The 21,552-nt window shown below is 40.4% G+C and overlaps 1 protein-coding gene across 1 annotated transcript; it reads left to right on the top strand.

Moving 5' to 3' along the window:
• Positions 1-17,370, top strand: LOC148132324 (lysozyme C, milk isozyme-like). The gene is made up of 5 exons (XM_087954097.1): positions 1-66; positions 5,997-6,250; positions 14,310-14,471; positions 16,270-16,348; positions 17,250-17,370. Exons 2-5 carry the CDS (start codon positions 6,112-6,114, stop codon positions 17,332-17,334), a joined length of 465 nt encoding a protein of 154 aa, XP_087810223.1. The 5' UTR covers positions 1-66; positions 5,997-6,111; the 3' UTR covers positions 17,335-17,370.
• Positions 17,371-21,552: the final 4,182 nt, after the last annotated feature.

Genomic DNA, 21,552 nt, shown 5'->3' with positions numbered 1-21,552 from the left:
GAGCAACACCTGAGCTTGGCTTGGCGGAGCGCAAACCACAGTCGCCACCTGCTCCAGAGCCACAAGGTTGAGCTGTGGAAGAGAGAGGCCCTCAGCTGCAAGGTTACCTGGCACTGTGGGGAGGGCTGGGGCTAGCAAGAGTGTGCAGGAAATATCTCTAGGCACCTAGAGAGACAGAACTCCTGACCAGTGGTGGGATCCCATTTTTTTTACTACCGGTTCTGTGGGTGTGGCTTGGTGGATGTGGCAGGGGAAGGATACTGTAAAATCTCCAGTCAGAGGAGGTATTTGCCAGTTCTCTGAACTACTCAAAATTTCCGCTACCGGTTCTCCAGAAGTGGTCAGAACCTGCTGAATACCCACCTCTGCTCCTGACCCTTGCTGGCTCAGCTGATCCACAGGCCGTGGTTAAGGGGCCGAGCAGCCAAGAGGCGACTGGGGAAGGAAAGGGCTGCCTCCTGTGCTGGCCATGCTCATCCCCTTCACTAGGACTTATTTTTGGGGTATGGCTTATATTAGGGCCACCCCCCCCCCAAAAAAAAATTAGGCTAGGACTTATTTTCGGGATAGGTCATATTTTTGGGGAAACACAGCACACATACACACACACAAAAACTTTCATCTCTGAGTTGGAAAGGGGAGTTTTTATTTCCAGAAAATTTTTAATTGTTGTTTAGGAAAGACTATTGCTCTCTGCTCATGCTTGAAGGTTTATCTTGCTGAAATATTGATACCACCCTCAGCTCCCACTCCAATCATTGTTCAATGACAGCTTCTAGATGTAGAGTAAATGTACTTCTGATGACACTAAATAAGTGTGAATCTAATGTAGGCCTATAAGTTGCTACTAACATGCTGAACTTTAGGCATGTATAGGAAATTAGTGCTTTCAACTGGAGTATTAGGTGATTATCCCATCTCAGAATAATTGCTGTAATAGCATCAAATGTTATTTTACATAATAATCATCTGAATGAAAAAGAGATCTCTTGTACTTCTATATATGTTTGTGTAATAGAGCAGATACCACTTTAGAAGATTATTACTTCCTGAATAAAGAAGAAGAAGAAATGCAAGGATGCAAAAGAGTAAAAAAATATTCCCAAAGGCTAGTAAAAATGTTTTTAATAGGCCTGAATACATATTTCCTAATGTCTCAAACAACAAAACTACCCTCTGTGGTTTGCTTTCTTTATTTTGGTCAGAGTCTTACAATTTTGATAACAGCCGATGGCATAGACAATAGCAGGTATGTTTAAATATTCAAACATTATTTCTATATTTTTTTAAAAAATGTCCATGTGATTTTATCTTCCCTCAAAGGACAATAGATAAATCTCTGTGCTCATTTGTCTTGACTAATGTCCCAGGGCTCAACTCCCCAGGGATTTCTATTGTCATTAAAAATCCTATATGATTAATTATAGAAGTAAATAGATCTCATTAAAAGTTCTTTTAGCAACTAACTTTATTAGCAGCTCTTTCATTTTAAAAAAAAACTTGGCTGCCATATTGCCTGAGATGTCAGTTCCCCTGCTGCTGTTCCTACTATGAATTTCTATCCAGATGTGCCATTTGTTATTTTTCAGATTTATACTATGCCTGAGTGTACCGTTCTGGAGAAAAGTCTTTGCCTCTTTCACATTTTCTGAATTTTCTGGTAATTGTGCAAACCGTATCAAAAATGCAAGAAGTATTTTGCAAGTAAAGGCAGCCCATTATCGAATCTAATTATCTATTTTCCAATAAGCTGTGTCATAAGTCCTTAACCACTTTAGAGATCATTCACACATGGTGAAAGGGATAGGGAGAAGAGGAGGTATATTCAGCATTTTTTTTAAAAAAAAGGCAAATGGAGGCATCAATTTAATGTTCCCAAGAAATCTAAGAAAAAAGGTAAGAGGAAACCTCTACACCATTTTAAGCAGTGATTTATTTCCACACTTCAGCTGCTGCACTACGAGGATTGAGCATTTTCATAGTTAAATAGCTCTGCCTCCTTTTTATTTATTGAAGAAACAAAAGTTTAACAACTATAGTAAAAGCAATTCAAACAGATAGCAAATCTGAAAAAACAACCCCCCCACATACATACACACGATCTTAAGAAAAAATGCAAACATTTTGACATTATCATTAACAACTTATAATAACATTTTTAGAGATAGCTAAACAAAATATTTTTAACTGTATTTAACAAGTGATAACCCTGTAGTTAAATAATTTTATGCTTAATTGTAGAGCTTTTCTAAACACTTTGATGCTGAATTTTTTGGTAAATGTCATTTTTCTCAATAAATGGATCCATCAACTACCATTCCTTAGTTGATGAGAGACCAAAAGCATACCAATCAGAGGTGGTATTCAGCAGGTTCTGACTAGTTCTGGAGAACCAGTAGCGGAAATTTTGAGTAGTTCAGAGAACTGGCAAATACATCTCTGACTGGCTCCGCCCCCAACTCTTCTCTGCCTCCCGAGTCCTAGCTAGTCATTGGCTGGGTCTTCTTTTGTTGCCCTGCACAGGAGAACGGAGCTGGGAAGCAGGTTAGTGGGGTGGGGAGAGAATGGTGATTATGCAGTATTCTTCCCCTGGAGTGGGGAGGGAATGGGGATTTTTCAGTATCCTTTCCCTGCCACACCCACCAAGCCATGCCCACAGAACTAGTAGTAAAAAAAAATTTGAATCCCATCACTGATGCCAATCCTCCTGGGCCAGACTGGACAGATAAAAACAACTGAGGAAAGACAGTCCCTCAAGTAACCTAGTCCCAAGCCATGAACTTGGCGATAATCAACACCTTGAATTGCCTCTAGAAGCAAGCCAGCAATGGGTGCAGCTCACAAAGTAGTGGTGTTACATGTGCCAAGTAACCGGTGCGATTTGCTACTCATGATGCCACATTCTGCATTGGTTGAAACTTTTGGATGCCCTTCAAAGGCAGCCCTATCTAGAGCACATTGCAATAGCCCAGAAGGAGGTCACAAGGGCATGAATGAGGGTAAGCTGAGCCTTCCAGTCCAGAAACAGGTGTCACCAATGCACAACCGGAAGATGTACAATTTGGCTCAAAGACCTTCCTAGTCATAGCTGCCACCTGCTCCTCAAGCAGGAGCCATGACTCCAAGAGGAACTTCAGATGGTTCAACAGGTCTGGCTGAGGCAGTAACCATCTCATCCAAAACTGAAGATGAAGCATCCCCAACAGCAGAAGGTCCAAAAGCCACAGTCTTGCTTGGGTTGAGTCAAAGCCTGTTGCACTCCCTCCAAGTCTCCACCTACAGTCATGTATATGTGATATGTGACAATATAAATGTAATAAATAGATATTATAGATAAATAACTTTTAAAAACCCTTCTCCTTACCATTGTTTCTGTTTCTCAGCTCTGGAAAATAACCAGTGTAAGCCTTTAAAATGATCAGGAATGATAAATATGATACTTGGTGCAATTTGTGGATATGGTGCTTGCTTATATTCTTCTTTGGGATGCTCACCCTGTATGTCTCCTTGATTTGTTTTGGGAGCAATAAGAATAGAATAGAATAGAATAGAATAGAATAGAATAGAGTAGAATAGAATAGAATACTTTATTGGCCAAGAGTGATTGGACACACAAGGAATTTGTTTTGGTATAAATGCTCTCAGTATACATAAAAGAAAAGATACATTCGTCAGGAGTTGAAAATCATAAGGTACGACACTTAATGATAGGGTACAATAAGCAATCAATCATACTAGGAAACAGTCAATATAAATCGTAAGGATACAAGCGACAAAGTTACAGTCATACAGCCACAAGTGGGAGGGGATGGGTGATAAGGAGTGATGAGAAGATTAACAGTAATAGTAGTGCAGACTTTGTAATAGTTGAACAGGGTTGAGGGAAATATTTGTTTAGCAGAGTGATGGCTTTGGGGAAAAAATTGTTCTTGTGTCTAATTGTTCTGGTGTGCAATGCTCTATAGTGTCGTTTTGAGGGAAGGAGTTGAAACAGTTTATGTCCGGGATGTGAGGGGTCTGTAAATATTTTCACAGCCCTCTTTTTGACTTGTGCAGTGTACAGGTCCACGATTGAAAGCAGGTTGGTAGTAATTGTTTTTTCTGCAGTCCTAATTACTTTCTGAAGTCTGTGTCTATCCTGTTGGGTTGCAGAACCACACCAGACAGTTATAGAGGTGCAGATGACAGGCTCAATAATTCCTCTGTAGAACTGGATCAGCAGCTCCTTGGGCAGTTTGAGCTTTCTGAGTTGGCGCAGAAAGAACATTCTTTGTTGTGCTTTTTTTATGATGTTTTTGATGTTAGGTGTCTATTTTAGGTCATGTGATATAGTAGAACCTAGAAATTTGAAGATCTCTACTGTTGATACAGTGTTGTCTAGTATTGTAAGAGGTGGTAGTATGGGAGGGTTTCTAATCCAAATAATGTGTCACCGAACCGGTAGTAACCCTGGTTGAATCCCACCGCTGGAGTTGTGCATTACAGTTTTGAAAAACTACACATCTGTATAACTTAAAAGAAAAAGTAAGAGGCACTGCCATGCCAGTCTCAATGATCCTATTTCTAAAGAAGTATTGATAAGATTGTGCAGCCTATTTCCCCTCTTTTACATTCTTCCTTTTTATCTTGTCTAGGTCAGAGGGAATAATTGCTGAGGAATTATACTTTGATATATATTTACTGATTTTTATACATGACTAGGGAATATGATTTACAAAAGGCAGGATAGAGAGCCACATCATCTAGCCAATTGATGCTTAGTCAATCACACATAGTTGAAACAAACCATGATCTAGCACAATATGGTGTTGGAAGAAATATTCATCTGATTCGGTTCCAAGTGGAGAGAAAGACACCAGAAACATGGAGGCTGATTGGAAAGATGAATTGATGAACAAGACCACATGGGTTTGAAGTCCTGGGCCGTTGAACATATGGAGTGGAGAGTGATGGTTATTTATACCTTCTCTTGGGCCTTGCCCTTGAGCTTCCTGTTCCTGGTACAAGAGTGTATATTCTATTGGTTGCTGTAGGGGTCACAGCTAACTTTGTAGGCTGTTTGAGTCTCAGGCTTGGTTGAAGCTTGCTGGGTGATGCAATGAAGGACAATTCCTATTGTGGCTGAATGGCTTTGCCCTGCCTTTGTTCAGAGCCAGACCTTGCTCAGGCAGGAATGGATTACCAAATCAGCATTTCTAAAGCTGTCCCAGCTCAGTATCTTCTTGGGGTGGGGGGGGGGGGCAGGGAGCTGAGTCTCTGAGTTTCTATCTCCAAGAGCATGTTTCTCAATATTCTGCCTTTTTAATATTTCCTAAAATATTCAATTCTTCTAGGAGGGATTGGTGCTTACTTTCTGCAATGGGAAGTCAGGGAACAATTTATGAGGCTTTCTCAGTTGACAAAGACCAAGCTGCATTATATTAGCACAAAGAAGAACCCTTTTTTGCACATTTAATTAATGTCCATCAACAATGTCAAAGGAGCAAACTATTCGAAAGCACTGTACAAATGGTAACAGAGAAGAACATTCTGGTCAAAAAGCCCTCCTTCATCTTCTAAAAGACATGAGCTATATGGGGAAGACTGGATTGAGGAGGAAACAAAATCACAGATGTTGGTGTAGGAACTCCTTCAGTGGGTAATGAGTTGCTAAAGGCAGAATAGCCTGTTCCCCTTGTGATTCTCTTTCTGGTTGAGAAAGAGAATAATTTGTTCTCCTCGTCCAAAGCAATTTCAGTTAAACGGTTAAGATTTAATCCAAGATCTGGGAATTATCTTTACATAGCCCCAGTTATTGGCTTCAAAGAAGAAAACCAGTGGCAACAGTTCCATGAACATACAAAACAAAAAAGGGGGGAAAATGAGAGGTGAAGACTGAAAGGGAGGTTATGCTCCCAAGACTCTCAGTGGTTTAAAAGATATTAAAAATGATACAGAAATTGCGAGGCAGTGCTGCTCGGTGAAGTAACAAGCTTGGTTGGCAATTTCTTGAATAGTCCTATTTCCTTGGAATCAGTTGGGGCAAGCTGCCAGATCTCTCACTACCAAAAAGAAGGGGAAAAAAAATCTGGGTTACCTCAAGGAAGGCTGATCTTCAGGAAAGCTGCAGCAATGAAGGCTTTGACGACCCTCAGCCTCCTGATTTTCTTCACTGCTGGCAAGGAAGCCAAACTATTTGCCAGGTGTCATCTTGCTTCTTTTCTGAAATCGAAAGGACTGGATGGATACCGTGGCATCCGCTTGAACGACTGTGAGTTCCCTTTTCTTCTTCTCTCTTGATACCCTTTCTGGTACCCTTTGTTTATTTATTTATTTATTTTATTTATTTATTTGATTTGTCAATTGTTTACAAGATAATAAGTATAAATGTATACATAGTTGTGAATACATGAAATGGTTACATATAAGAAAAATAAAAGAATAGGAGAAACAATAGGACAGGGACGGTAGGCACGTTGGTGCGCTTATGCACGCCCCTACAGACCTCTTAGGAAAGGGGTGAGGTCAATAGTAGACAGTCTAAGGTTAAAGTTTTTGGGGTTTGGGGAAGAAACTACAGAGTCAGGTAGAGTATTCCAGACATTGACCACTCTATTGCTGAAGTCGTATTTCCTGCAATCAAGTTTGGTGCGGTTTACTTTGAGTTTGTATCTATTGTGTGCTCTTGTGTTGTTATGGTTGAAGCTGAAGTATTCATTGACAGGTAGGACATTGCAATGTATGATTTTATATACCATGCTTAAATCAGACCGAAGACGGCGTAATTCAAGGTTTTCTAGTTCTAGAATTTCAAGTCTGGTGGCATAAGGTATTCTACAGCGAGTAGAGGAGTGGAGAACTCTTCTTGTGAAATATTTCTGGACTTTCTCAATTGTGCTAATATCAGATACGTAGTGTGGATTCCAGACTGATGAACTGTATTTGAGTATTGGTCTAGCAAATGTTTTGTATGCTCTGGTTAGTAGTGTGATATTACCAGAGAAAAAGCTACGTAGGATTAGGTTAACAACTCTTAATGCCTTTTTGGCTATGTAGTTGCAGTGTGCTCTAGCACTTAGATCATTAGAGGTGAGTATTCCAAGGTCCTTTACAGAGCTTGGGTCATCAACAAGATCTTGACTATTCAGCTTGTATTTTATTTTCTGATTTTTTTGCCAATATGTAAGACAGAGCATTTATTTGTTGAGATTTGAAGTTGCCATTTGTTTGACCATTCGGATACATAGTCAAGATCTTTTTGAAGGGTAGCAGTATTGTCTGTGGTATTGAACAGCTTTACGTCATCAGCGAAGAGAAGCATAATTGCTCTTAATATGATCACAGAGGTCGTTTATGTAGAGTATGAAGAGAGTTGGTCCTAGAACACTGCCTTGGGGAACACCACTATTGACAGGTACTGGATTTGATAGGACGCTCCCGATTTTGACCATTTGTTGTCTGTTTGACAGGAATGCTTCTATCCAGTTATTCAGTTGTCCAGAGATACCATAGGATTTTATTTTTAGGAGTAGTTTGTCGTGTACCACTGAATCAAAGGCTTTACAGAAGTCTATGTAGATTGCGTCTATTGTTTTGCCCTGGTCGAGTTGTGTCGTCCATATGTTTTTGCAGTGTAAGAGTTGCAGATTACAGGATAGTTTTTCCTGAAACCAAATTGTTTATTGGAGAGTAGGTTATTTGTCTCTAAGTGAAGGATGATGGATTGGTTAATAATTGATTCCATGACTTTACAGGTGACGCAGCATAAGGAGATTGGCCTGTAGTTTTCAACTAGGCTTGGGTCTCCTTTTTGAAGATGGGGATGACTGTGGCTTGTGACCATAGGTTAGGCAAGGAGCTGGTTCTGAAAGATTTTTCAAAGATTATGCTTAGAGGTTTGGCTATGGCAGAGGATAGCTTTCTTAAGAAGTAGGCACATATTCCGTCCGGTCCAATAGATAGAGATGGTTTTAGGTTGCGTATTGCTTTTTCAACATTGTCTTCTGTGAAATCGATATGTATTAGATCATTGTTGTTATCTGTGGTACGGCTAGGAAATATTGGGCATGATCCATTGCTGTTTACAAATACTGAGCCGAAGAATGTGTTAAAGATGTTGGCTTTAATGGTGTCGTCGTTGCAGTCTTTACCATCAGGTCCTATCAAGGGAGGGATGGACCTTGAGTCTTTTAGTTTGTTGTTTACAAAATTGTAAAAAGCGCGGTGGAATTGGTGCTTAGAAGGTTTTCCTCTTGTTTAATGTGATAATTGGTGCATTCGGTCTTTATCTGGTGGCATAGATTTTTGTATCGGTTTTTGAAATTGGCAACGTGACCAGATTTGTTTTTCCGCCAGAGTGATCTCTTTTGGATTGAAGTTTCCTTATTGATATGGGTAATCTGCTTTTTGTTTTGTTTTGGGAGTTGTTGTTGGTACATATAGTTTGATGACTCTTTTGACTTCAAGTAAAAATATGTTATAATGGTCTTCAACAGTATTGCATCCAGTGAATAGAGATTGCCAATCAAGGGATGAGAGATCGTTGTCTATAAGATCATAGTTGCCTTTTTTGAAGTTACAATAGGGGATTACATCATTGTGGTGATTTTTGTGTGGATGTATGTTGAGACAAAAGTCGATCATATTGTGGTCACTACTGGAAAAGGGTTCTTTAGATTGTATTCCGTAGATTAGGTTCAAACTGTTGCAGAAGATGAGATCGAGGCAGTTGTTTAGTCTAGTGTTGTTGGTTACTAGTTGTTCCAGTCCCAGATTTGTAATAGCATTGTAGAAGGTTGTGTGTATGATTTCAGTTGTACAATCATTTAGGTCCAGTTAATATGAGGTAGATTGAAATCACCAAGAAGGATAAAAGGGTATGGGCAGGATGCAGCCCATGTTAGTAATGTATTTAGCTTGTTTACATGTTCGATGTCATAATCAGGTGCTCTGTAACATAGTAAGAATCGAATTGTGATATTTGAGGATAGTTCACAGATGATGGTTTCAGGAAGGGCAAACTCCTGGGTAACTTGGATATTTTTAGATGTAAGGATTTTTATAGAATATAGCAACTCCACCTCCTCGACGATTTTCACGATCTGATCTGTAAACATGATAGTCTCTTACTGTGGTAATGGAGTCGGGAGAGATGCATTGAGCCATGTTTCACAGACAAATATAATGTCGAAGTTAGCCATATTTAGGAGGAAGAGAAATTCAGGTATTTTATTCACGAGGCTTCTTGCATTGAGTAGTTTGCATTTAAGGCCGGCAGTAGTTGGAATTGAGGTAGTTGGGGCGTGCGTGCCTAGTCTTGGGTGATGGTGGATGGGTTGAGGTAGGGTTGTGGTTGAGGGTAAAAGCTGAGTATTGGGTTGAGTGGTTTACTTTTGATACAGTCAGCATGGTAGTCAATGTACAGGTCCTTCTCTCCATTATCTAGATGGTTTTTGAGTTCAATGCGGAGTGCACGGGAGCGGGCACGTTGCTGTATGGTTAGGTCAGGGCGGCAACGGAGGTTCTTATGGATGGTGTTGGTTTTGGCGAGTGAGTTTATAGTATAAATGAATTTACGTTTGCTTGATTCATTTTGCAAATGACCCTGCACAAGCGTGGGGCCACAGAGCCATCTCTATTTTTGAGCTCTCGGTCAATGCGGGAAATGTCAAGTATTTCATCAGCGGAGATGGTTGATGCTTGATAATTTCTGATGATGTTTCGGACAGTTGTGATGTCATCATTGACATTGATGTCTTCTAGACCAAATAAGATGGCGTTTGGGCGTTTCCGTTCACGCTCAACGGCTTCTCTGATGAGAATTGGGATATCAATATTTGTCTGGGTTGTGTTTATTTGTGGATTGGGTTGTGGATTGGATTGTGGTTGATTGGTAGAGATGTGGTTAGTAGCTATTGGATGTTCAGGTTTTTGCGTTGTGTCCTTTTTTTCAAGGTTGGATATTCTTTCTTTACGGCGTCCAGGGATGCTACTATGATGTTGAGGGATGTTGTAATGGTTTCGATGGTAGGGGATGTTTCAATGGTTTCAATGGTATCAACTCTTTCAGGCAGATCCAGTTTGGGTCTGCATGATTTGCAGATATGTGGAAACTCATTGGATGATTTTAGGTATTGAATCATCTGCTCAGGTAATCCCAAGCAGTCATGATGAGTGTATTTTTACACAGAGAACATTTGATGGAGTTTTCATTATCCTTTAGATTTTTGTAGCATTTAAGGCATGTGCAGGAGTCTTGTGGTTCACTGGTGGGGATCATCTTCTCTTTAGGTTGTGGTTTGACGTAGGATTTTCTTTTGGCATGGTAGGATTGTTAAAATAGTACGTTGATTGAATTAATTAGAGGAACAATTTTGGGTAATCTATATAGCCAATATTATATCAAACAATCAATTGCAGTAATCTCTCAAGTCAGATAATATTCCTGAGCAACAATCAGCCTGAATAGTTAATTACTCTAATCATTAATCAATTAATTACACTAATCATTAACCACACTGTTCATTTAAATTCACTAATTATTAACCACACTGTTCATTTAAATTCACTAGATCAATGATTTTGCTATTCAATTAAATTACATGGATTTTGATCTTTTAAACTAGTCAGTAATCACACTATTTGCACTAAACACTCTAATCACACTAATCAATTAAAAACAATAAATCAGTTAAACCATTATTAAAATATTTTATAGAAATTGATTATCTAATCGTTGATATAGCTGATGAGGTAGAAAAGTTGTAAGATTTGAGGTAATGAGGTAGTATTAGAGTCTGCAAGGAACGGGTTAATTGTTTAACTGGCAGAGAGGAATTTATCGCTGTTTGAAAAGCAGATCGCTATTACTCTGTAAACAGGAAGTTGTAACACAATGATCCAAGGGTTTTTATCTGAGTGAAGGAAAGATTGAACAGCTCACAGGAAACTATTTGTTTTTGTTTTCCCTTGATGAATGAGATGGCCCTCGCCGCTTGCCTTTGCGCCTCCGGGCTGTTTGTTAGCGCTCTTTCGCGGGTCGTGAGAACGCTCACTTTGTGCCACGAACGAATCTTTGTATCTTTGAAAGGCCAGCAATCCGCCAAACATTTACTCTAAACTAGTTCTATTCGAGTCTGAGTCCCGAGGGCGCCAAGCAGAATAGCGCCTGCAGTCCTCACTTTCTCTTGGGGAGATGATTCTGCCGGCCCTTCCCGATCGTTTCCCGGCACTTTCACTTTCCCCTCTGGGGCTGTTTCCTTTCCGCGCCGCGGATGGGCTCAGCGCCGAAGAAATCGCCCTCCTTCCCGGGGAGAAGCAGCGAAGAACTCGAAATCAAGAAATGCAAAATCCCCTCGCTGGGAACCCCTCGCGGTAGCGGGGTATTCATTTCAAGAAGCAGAAATTTCACCCAATGAAGTGGAGAAGGAGGGGGACAGTTCTGCTCTACATCTCAGATGCACCGTCTTGCCAAGAGTTGTTTTTTTAACACAATTTAAAGACAGGAAGTTGCTGCTGTTGCTGGCTCAACAATGATTTCTCCCAAAGAGCCCTCAAGTCTGATTCATTGCTTACTTTCCCTGGAAAAGAATGCAGACAGCATCGGCCAGCCTAGCAGTTGGCAGTTCTTCTCGGATGTAGGTCTTTTTCATGGGCTGCAGGGGGCTTTCAGGGGCTCAGGAGAGCCCCTAGATAAGATTCTGCAGGACACGGGGAGCCCCCAATAACCTCAGAAAGACAAGCAGCAAGGGAAAGCTCCTAATAGATAGAATAGATAGATAGATAGAATTCTTTATTGGCCAAGTGTGATTGGACACACAAGGAATTTGTCATGGTGCAAATGCTCTCAGTATACATAAAAGAAAAGATACATTCGTCAGGAGTCGAGAATCATAAGGTACGACACTTAATGATAGTCATAGGGTACAATAAGCAATCAAATCATACTAGGAAACAGTCAATATAAATTGTAAGGATACAAGCGACAAAGTTGCAGTCATACAGTCACAAGTGGGAGGGGATGGGTGATAAGGAATGATGAGAAGATTAATAGTAATAGTAGTGCAGACTTTGTAATAGTTGAACAGGGTTGAGGGAAATATTTGTTTAGTAGAGTGATGGCTTTTGGGAAAAACTGTTCTTGTGTCTAGTTGTTCTGGTGTGCAATGCTCTATAGCGTCGCTTTGTGGGAAATAGTTGAAACAGTTTATGTCCGAGATGTGAGGGGTCTGTAGATATTTTCTCAGCCCTCTTTTTGACTCATGCAGTATACAGGTCCTCAATGGAAGGCAGGTGGGTGGTAATTGTTTTTTCTGCAGTTCCAATTATCCATTGAAGTCTGTGTCTGTCTTGTTTGGTTGCAGAGCCAAACCAGACAGTTATTGAGGTGATAGACTCAATAATTCCTCTGTAGAACTGTATCAGCAGCTTAATTAATAGGCTTAATTGAACTTCTGGACATTCAGCCAAGAGCATTTCACACCTCATAAAAATGTTGCAAGCTAGATAAACAATCCACTCAGCCCTTGAGAGGGAGAGCCATTGAGAAAATCAAATAACATAGCCACTAGCCTCCAAGGGGATTAATTCCCAAATAATAAGAATCACCCAACTCAACAGAAACTCCACTAAGACTCCAAAATCCCTCTCACAGTCACCGCTATTAAGCCTGGTTTCACCCAGACTTTTATTTACTGTAAGTATTCAATGCATGAAATAATAAACAACTTTTTGGTATAAATCTTTTTTTAGGTAATTAGGGCAAAGAAGCAATGTCGAGTTGGCCACCCCCACCCAGTCACATGCCCACCCAGCTAGTCATTAGGGCAGAATACCCCTTTGTTGTGACTGGAAGGATCGATCCTGCTGTGAGTTTTGACTATGATGATTCTGATGATGAAAGGCTGGAGCCTGCTGTGAATGTGGAGTCTGAATTATCAGAGGCTTCGAATGGGGAAGCTGACAGATCGTGGTTTGACGCCAGAACTAGGAGGAGACTGAAACGTCAAGCTGAGGGGAGGCGTCAAGTCAGACAGTGATTAGGGAGATTGACACGCCAATCCAGGTGATTTAAGGAGGCGTGATGAGTCTCAAACTTTGCTTGGAAGCAAAGTGTTTGATGTGTCGAAAGGATACGTGGGGAGCAGCCTTTGTAATTTATGGACATTCTGAATTACCAGACAGATTCCGGGAAGTCTGCCAAGGACTGGAATATAGCATTATTAACCCTTTTGTGGTCTGCTTCTGTTTTGTTTGAATGTTTGGAATTATGGAACTTTGTATTCTCACTTGTGAATATAGGTGAGACATAACACCCCTTGCTAAAAAAATTTTGAAGCCCACCCCTAGTCCCTGCTGCCTTAGCCTCTCTGGCCTCGGTCTCCCTGCCTCTGCTGCTGAAACTTCTCTGGACACCTCAAGTGTTGGATCGCTTAGCATGGCCAGACTTCTTCCCAGGGTTCCTGCTAGCCCGATTCTGGCCTTCCATGCCAATCCATCAAAAGCCTGCCTGCCTCTGCTGGATCATCCAAGACCTGAGTTCCAAGCCCTCCTGTCCCTTTTTCTGACATTGCCTTATCTCTGCCTGCTTCCGCTGCTACAGTTTCAGGTGTACTTAGCTGGGATGTGGCTTCTTCCATGTGCTTACAGGCCCTATCCATGCACAATGTTCCGCATTAAGATATACCAAATTTGTGGACAAGCTGAGAGCCTCCGAGGGAATGTATTACAAGCAACACAAAAACTTGAAGAATGCCTTTGAGATAACAATATTTCAAATTCTTTCAAAGAAGGAAGTTGCTTTCCAAAATGTGTACGGTAGCAATAAACAGCACAAGTGCCTACTCAATGAGGCGGTGCGATGACTCAATGGTTAAGATGCTGGGCTTGTCAGCTGGAAAGTCGACAACCCAGGTTTGAGACCCAAGCGTTGCACAACAGGGTGAACTTCTAGCTCCTGCCAACCTAGCAGTTCAAAACCAGGCAAATGCAAGTAGATAAATAGGTACCACTTCAGTGGGGAGGAAACCGTGCTCTATGACATCATGCTGGCCACATGACTATGGAAATGTTTTCAGATAGAGCTGGCTCAGAGGCCCTTGAAACAGAGATGAGCATTGCCCCAAATAGCCAATTATGAGTAGCAGAGTAAAATCGCCAGGGGCTCTTTTCCTTTCCTTCCTACTCCATAAGATCCATGAAAGATTGGGAAGGATAAATCATTATCCTTCAAAATATTCAATTAACAAAAGAAGCAAAGGGTAACATTTTTCCTCATTAACATTACCTTCCTGCCAACTGCTACTGGAGTCCCTTTCTCTTTTTTAAACTAGGGATCTGTCTGGTTCATCATGGCAGCGGATTCAACAGCAAATCGGTAACCTCGCGAAAGAACGGACTGATTCAATTCTTTGGGATTTTCCAGATAAACAACCGCTGGTGGTGTGACAATAACCAGGGATATTCAGCTAATCTCTGCAAAGTGTCCTGCAGTGGTAAGTAACCACTTAACATGAGGCTAAGCAGGGAAAACGCTTACGAAATGTCCTAAAGAAGATGGATCACCTTATATTTACAGAGAAGTTCTGGTTCTTTCCCCCTGTATTCTTCTTCTCTTTCATCAGTCTAACTCAGGGTGTCAAACCTGTGGTCCATGGGCCAGATATATCACATGCTGGCCATGCCCACCCCTGGTTTAGCGAAGGGGGAAAAGTTGAAATATGTCACGTGACGACAACATGTCGTCGCGAGTTTGATACTCCAGGTCTAGCTACTCTCCGACTGAGCACTCCCTGCTCCCAAAATTACTATGCCCTGCCCTCTGAACACACATACAGATTGTACTCAGAAATGAAAGGCAAGATATGAGTCTTACAAATGGGGAAACCAAACATATTGGTAAAGAATCATCTAATGCACTCCGGCTTTTACTTCTGTGTCTGACTAAATAATAAACACAAATAGTAGTAAATACTGAGAAAGGCAAGGCCAGCTCAGGCTAGCTTTCTACATCAAGATCCTCCATTACTTAAATCCTCATCTCTCTAGAAGGCCTCATTACTGGTAGAACAAGGTTTAAGCAGAGGTGGCATTCAGCAGGTTCTGACCAGTTTGGAGAACCGGTAGTGGAAATTTTGAGTAGTTCGGAGAACAGGCAAATACCACCTCTGACTGGCCCCGCCCCCATCTATTCTCTGCCTCCTGAGTCCTAGCTGATCAGCTGGGTCTCCTTTTGTTGCCCTGCACAGGAGAACGGAGCTGGAAAGCAGGTTAGTGGGGTGGGGAGGGAATGGGGATTTTGCAGTAACCTTCCCTCTGGAGTCGGGAAGGAATGGAGATTTTATAGTATCCTTCACCTGCCACGCCCACCAAGCCATGCCCACAGAACCGGTAGTAAAAAATTTTTGAATCCCACCGCTGGGTTTAAGCCCTTTGGTGGAGTGGGATTTGTCAAATTCATTGATGCCCATTCAGTCTTCAATATAGGTAATCCTCGACTTACAACAGTTCATTTAGTGACCTTTGGAGGTTACAACAGCATTGAAAAAAGTGACTCATGATCATTTTTCACGTTTGCGACCATTGCAGTATCCCCATGGTCAGGCGATCAAAATTCAGGTACTTGGCAACTGACTCATACTTATGACAGTTGCAGTGTCAGGTGATCACCTTTTGCCACCTTCAGATAAGCAAAGTCAAGGAGGAAGCCAGATTCACTTAACAACCGTGTTACTAATTTAAGAACTGCAGTGATTCACATAACAAATGTGGGGCAAGAAAGGTCATAAAACAAATGTCTCACTTAGCGACAGAAATTTTGGGCTCAGTTGTGGCCATAAGTCGTATTTGGCTAGGGAGAGAGAACAGCAGCACATGTCTTCCAGCGCCTGCATTAGGTAGGTCTCATCCATTGCTTTCTGTTCCTTGTCCCTGATCCAGTCCTGGATGATGGTCTTCTATCTGGGAGGCAAAGCTGTAGGTGTACAATCACTGATCTCTGTGAGAAACAGCTGCCGAAGCCTCTAAGCCCTGACAGAATGCAAAGAGGAGGGAAAGATTTTCAGATTGTTATTCAGGTGTTCCAAAAGGCCGCATCCTATAAATAAGGAAAATTCAATTTAGTGACGATCTCCTGACTAAGTTACCATTGAGTTGAAACCTGCTTTCTAAAACAAAATTAATTTAAATTAATTTTAAAATATACAGCCAATCCTGAAAAATGTCTCGCGGATGCTTTTGATTTTAAAAGATCCCTTTTATGAAACCCTTCATAATTCTTTATTTTTTCCTCAGCTCTCATAGATGACGATCTCAGAGATGATATTGCATGTGCTAAGAGAATTGTGTTGGGCAGGAAAAAGATGAATGTCTGGTGAGTCCACATCTCTTATTAATGTGATCCTATATCTGTGATGGTGAACCTGTGGCACGCAGAGCCATTTGTGCCGGCACGCAAGCCTCAGGCCAAATTACCTCACTCTGCATGTGCACGCCTCCCAGCTGATTTTTGGCCTGTTTGAGGCCTTTTTCAGTCTCCCAGAGGCTTGAGGAAAGCCTTTGCAGGCTGAAAAATAGGCCTGTTTCGTCACTTCCTGTATTTCCGGAAATACCCGAAGTGATGAAACGGGCCCATTTCTCAGCCTGCAAAGGCTGCAGATTTTATTTATTTATTTATTTGATTTGCCAATTGTTTACAAGATAATAAGTATAAGTGTATACATAGTTGTGAATACATGAAATGGGTACATATAAGAAAAATAAAAGAAGAATAAGAGAAACAATAGGACAGGGACGGTAGGCACGTTGGTGCGCTTATGCACGCCCCCTACAGACCTCTTAGGAAAGGGGTGAGGTCAATAGTAGACAGTCTAAGGTTAAAGTTTTTGGGGTTTGGGGAAGAAACTACAGAGTCGGGTAGAGTATTCCAGACGTTGACCACTCTGTTGCTGAAGTCGTATTTCCTGCGATGTTTTCCTCAAGCCTCTGGGAGGCTGAAAAAGGCCTCAAACAGGCCGAAAATCAGCTGGGTTGCAGTGCAAGTAAGGGGGCAGCGGGTGAGGGCGTGGGAGATTGTGTGCGCATGCACAGGAGGCATAGGGGGCATGTGCATTGTCTTCTGGGTGTTGGCACGTGAGCACATGAGCGCAAGTGCACACACAATTTTTGGCACAAGAGCCCAAAAGGGTTAGCCACCACTGTCCTATGTCATTCAATATTATTGCTAAGCATGTCCAATATTCTAAGATACGTAATATTCTTATTTTGACTTTTAGGGACGATTGGCAAATAAACTGCAAAGGGAAAAATATCTCAAAGTGGACTTCGGACTGCAAATTGGATTTCCATTATTCTGGATAAGGCTGTACATAGGCCTTTAATTCAGTGGTTCTCAACCTTCCTTGCAACCCTTTAATACAGCTCCTCATGTTGTGGTGACCCCCCAACCATAAAATTATTTTCATTGCTACTTCATAACTGTAATTTTGCTACTGTTATGAATCGTAATGCAAATATCTGACATATAATATATAACAATAGCTTTAATAATACAAAAGATGATACATGGCATTTACAATTCATTAAAGTTTCCTATGATTTACCATTCTCTGTGTTGTTTTTTTACATACCTGTTACTATCACAAGGGGGCAGTATTCACATCAACCACAGCTAAATATAAAAAGACTGATCAGCATCCAGATTAAGTTCCTATGGTACAGATATATATATATTTTTTGCAGTAGTTGATGAATTTACAGTACATGATTTTACATTTACCCAGTAATTATAATTCATGAAGTGTCATTTTACCTCCAATACTGCTGCTTTCAACACAGTATCTGCTTTTATCAGAGTAGCTGCTTTCAACACAGCAGTTGTTTTCTACACAGTAGCTGCTCTCTACACATGTGTGACTGGTCCACATAAGTACATTATAACGCCAACCCTGTCACATACACCTGTATTTGTACAGGGTGTATGTGATGGGGTTGGTGCGATTATGTCATCATGCCAGGTACTTGTATGTGGGCGTATCTGCATGTGGGCGGACCTGCTTGGAGACGGATAGAATAGTGGTGTCTCGGTTCCTAAGACCACCAAAAATATGTGTTTTCTGATGGTCTTAGGCGACGCCTGGGAAAGGGTCATTCAACCCCCAAAGGGGTCACGACCCACAGGCTGAGAACCACTGCTTTAATTAGATGCCTTTCCTAATATAAGAAGCATTCAGCACACGGTGTTAGGTAGTTATTATCTTCAGTCCATCTTGTTGTATCACCTCTTTGGAACATCTTCAATAAATTGAAGGCCTTCAAGAAATAGTGTGCAATCATTTTCTCTTTGATGACTGAGAAGATGAAAAAACAGAAGAGCATTTTGCCTTCAGACATGGTTGTAGAAGAGATAAACACTTGATTTTGACTTCTGTCCCTCTATTTGTATTCACATACAGTTTACTCCGTATTGTTCCTGTATTACCATTTTTTAAAAAGAAGGATTAATCTTTACTTTGAAGTGCATACATTTTGGCACATTCTCTGTATGTACATGTACCCTCCCTCAACACATTCCTTTTTCATCTACAGATAAGCAGGACCATTCAGACATAATACTAGATGCAATCAGGATTTGGCTTTCTTTTTGGTTCAAAATATATAGGCCTGCCAAAGTCTAATCCCATTTCTGATGTGCTGCACACTGATTTTCAGCATGTAAGATCATTGTTTCCTGTTGGCATGGCATATTATCTCATTATCTGATGATCTAAAAACCAGAGGTGGTATTCAGCAGGTTCTGATTGGTTCTGGAGAAGCGGTAGTGGAAATTTTGAGTAGTTCAGAGAACCAGCAAATACCACCTCCAGGCATGGGATTCTACCAGTTCACACCTATTCACTAGAACCGGTTGTTAACATTCTAAGCAGTTCGGAGAACCTGTTCCGAACTAGCAGGCTCGTAAGCCTGAAACTCTTTTTTGTTTTTTAAACAAATTTTATTAATTTTACAGACAAACAAAGCATCATTAAACATTAAAGACATTGAACCTCTTTCCATTATAAATTTTACAAGGCAAATAAAACATTGTTTTATACAATACAATTCTAATATATTCCATTTCCACTTAAATATTTTTTTAGCAAATTTCTCATTATTTCTCTTTACTCTTATTCAATTACATTTCTTCTATATTTATCCATTTTATACTCATCATATTCATATTTCCCTCTGCCTTGTTTACAAATATTCCTCTCGCTTTCTCCCAAGGTTTTATTAAATCTCAATCAGACATACACACACAAAACACAAAACATAAAACTTCTTTTTAAAAAGTAGCTTGGCCCCGGATTACCTCTCTTTGTATGGACTTCAATTAAATTCATGTTCAACTTATATGCCATTACCTATCTTATTACCCTTCTATATCTTTATTATAACTTCTCCCCGCTTTCCAAATCATTATATTTGTATCTTTTGTCCATTCTTTTCAATTATCCATTTATCTCATTCATATTAGAAAAAAAAAATTCTCCTGAAATCACTAATCGAAATATGATGCCTTTCCATCGCTTCCCTTCATTAACATCTAATTCCCTATCTAATTCTGCTTAGTACATTCTACTTACTAAAATAGTAAATCCATAAAGTAATTAAATATATAATTAAACATTAAATCTCATAGCATTCCAATTATCTATTTCAAAAACAAATACCATAATAATAAGTTCATACGAACATCCACACAATAGTCAATTAAACTCTATACTTAAACTAAATGTTTTAGACATTCCTTTTAATATTTTATTAAATCTTAAAATCTATCATTATTAAACCTTTAATATTTTAATCTTTACTTAAGCCTTATAAAATTCTAATTTTCTAATTCTCATACAAATACTACAATACTATCATGTACCTTGCAGAAACATTTTGAAACAAAGTTATGCATTACCCATTATCCATAAAAAAAGATTTCTTCTCCACACCTTATTTCATGCCTTTTTGGCTTTCCCCCTTCTTCCTTCCTATCTTATCCCATCTGGTCTTTTTACCCCCTTCGCTCCCCCTCTGTTGCATTTCTCTTTTCTTTTGCTTTCTAACAGTATATTAATTTTGCACCTTATTTTTCTCTTTCTTGGATGTTTTTTTTTTAAGTCTTATGTCCTTTTAGACTCATTAAAGATGGCTTCTTCTTCTTCTTCTTCTTCTTCTTCTTCTTCTTCTTCTTCTTCTTCTTCTTCTTCTTCTTCTTCTTCTTCTTCTTCTTCTTCTTCTTCTTCTTCTTCTGTATCCTCCATTAATTGCTGTGTTTGTTGATAAGTAGCAAACGCCATTTCTAAAAAGCAAAAAATTTCTCTCACACCGTCTTTACCTTCTTTTTTTTATCCTCTCTCAGTTCATCAACAGATAAAGCCATTATAAACCTTTTCTTCTTCTTTTTTCTCTTCTTCTTCTTTTTAAAACAACCAAGATAATTCAAAACTTAAAACAATTCCCCAAAATCCCAAAGTCATCAAACAATCCAAACAGAACACAAAGTTCTTCACACTTTTTCTTCCTGGGGTAATATCAGTTGGCAAGGAAAAAAAAAAAACCCAATCTGTATTTTAAAGTCTCATTACAATTAACTTCCAATCTCAAAATCTTCCAGGCATCTCTTCCAGCAAAATCTTAATGAAAATTTTCTTTTTGTCCTCTCCCTTCCCACTTATAACAGAAAGCTTTAAATTTTTACCTTCTATAAAATAGCAGGATTTTCAATATCCATTTGTTAAATCCATGTGGAAGGAGAGTAAACTTTCTCTTAAAACACTTTCACTCGCCGCTTGTAAATCTCTTCTGGAAACAAAGTATCTTTCAAAAAATCCGAATTTTCAGGATATTACTTGTATTACTTGTATCTTATAGTCCAGTTCAGCCAAGAAACTTTCGCTTCAGCACTTTCTCTTCCTCCAGCACGATCTTGTCCAGCTGTCAGCTTCTTTGTGGCGGCCATTACAGACCACCGCTCCACCGCCTTGAGAAAGAGGGTTGAGCCGGGTGGGGAAGGGGTCTGCGAAGACCCCAACCCCCTGTCCGGATCCCTCCTATCTTGGGCTGCCTCTTCATGGCAGCCCTAGCCTCCAGATCAATAGATCGGAGGCATCAAAGCGGCTAGCGCAGCAGGGATCACGCAGGATCGCAAATCCCTGCCGCTCGCGAAGCCGACAAACCGGAAGTCCCAAGCCTGAAACTCTAATTGCTTTCCTTCCACGGCAGGCTCGTAATCCTGCACTTTTGATTGGTCCGTGAATAGCCGATCATGATTGGTCGTTTTAGACTAATCCGATTGGCTAGTTAATGGGTCGCCGTGATTGGATGCCCCAAGCGCGGCAAACTCAAATCATTGGATGTTTTGACAGCAGCCAGCTCTATAAAAGGAGCTGCTGCTGCCTGAGTATTTTGCTCTGTTCTGAAGTCACTAATAAAGAGTTGGAGTCACTATTCGATGCCTCGTCTCCATTCTTGCGCCCACTCTCCCAGATCTAACACTGGCGACGAAGGTGGGATGCGGAGACGATAGAGCTGACTGAGCACTCG

The sequence above is a fragment of the Notechis scutatus genome, chromosome 2, assembly GCF_049901735.1.
Source record: "Notechis scutatus isolate UNSWTSFEM ecotype Mainland chromosome 2, rNotScu1.2, whole genome shotgun sequence".
NCBI lineage: Eukaryota > Metazoa > Chordata > Lepidosauria > Squamata > Elapidae > Notechis > Notechis scutatus.
The sequence above is the reverse complement of the archived record's forward strand: the minus strand, read 5'-3'. Positions and strand labels throughout refer to the sequence as shown.

Coding starts and splice junctions, on each gene's coding strand:
- LOC148132324 (XM_087954097.1), top strand. CDS start 6,112: ATGAAGGCTTTGACGACCCTCAGCCTCCTGATTTTCTTCACTGCTGGC. Junction 6,251..14,309: donor TGGCATCCGCTTGAACGACT/GTGAGTTCCCTT, acceptor TTTTTAAACTAG/GGATCTGTCTGGTTCATCAT. Junction 14,472..16,269: donor CTGCAAAGTGTCCTGCAGTG/GTAAGTAACCAC, acceptor TTTTTTCCTCAG/CTCTCATAGATGACGATCTC.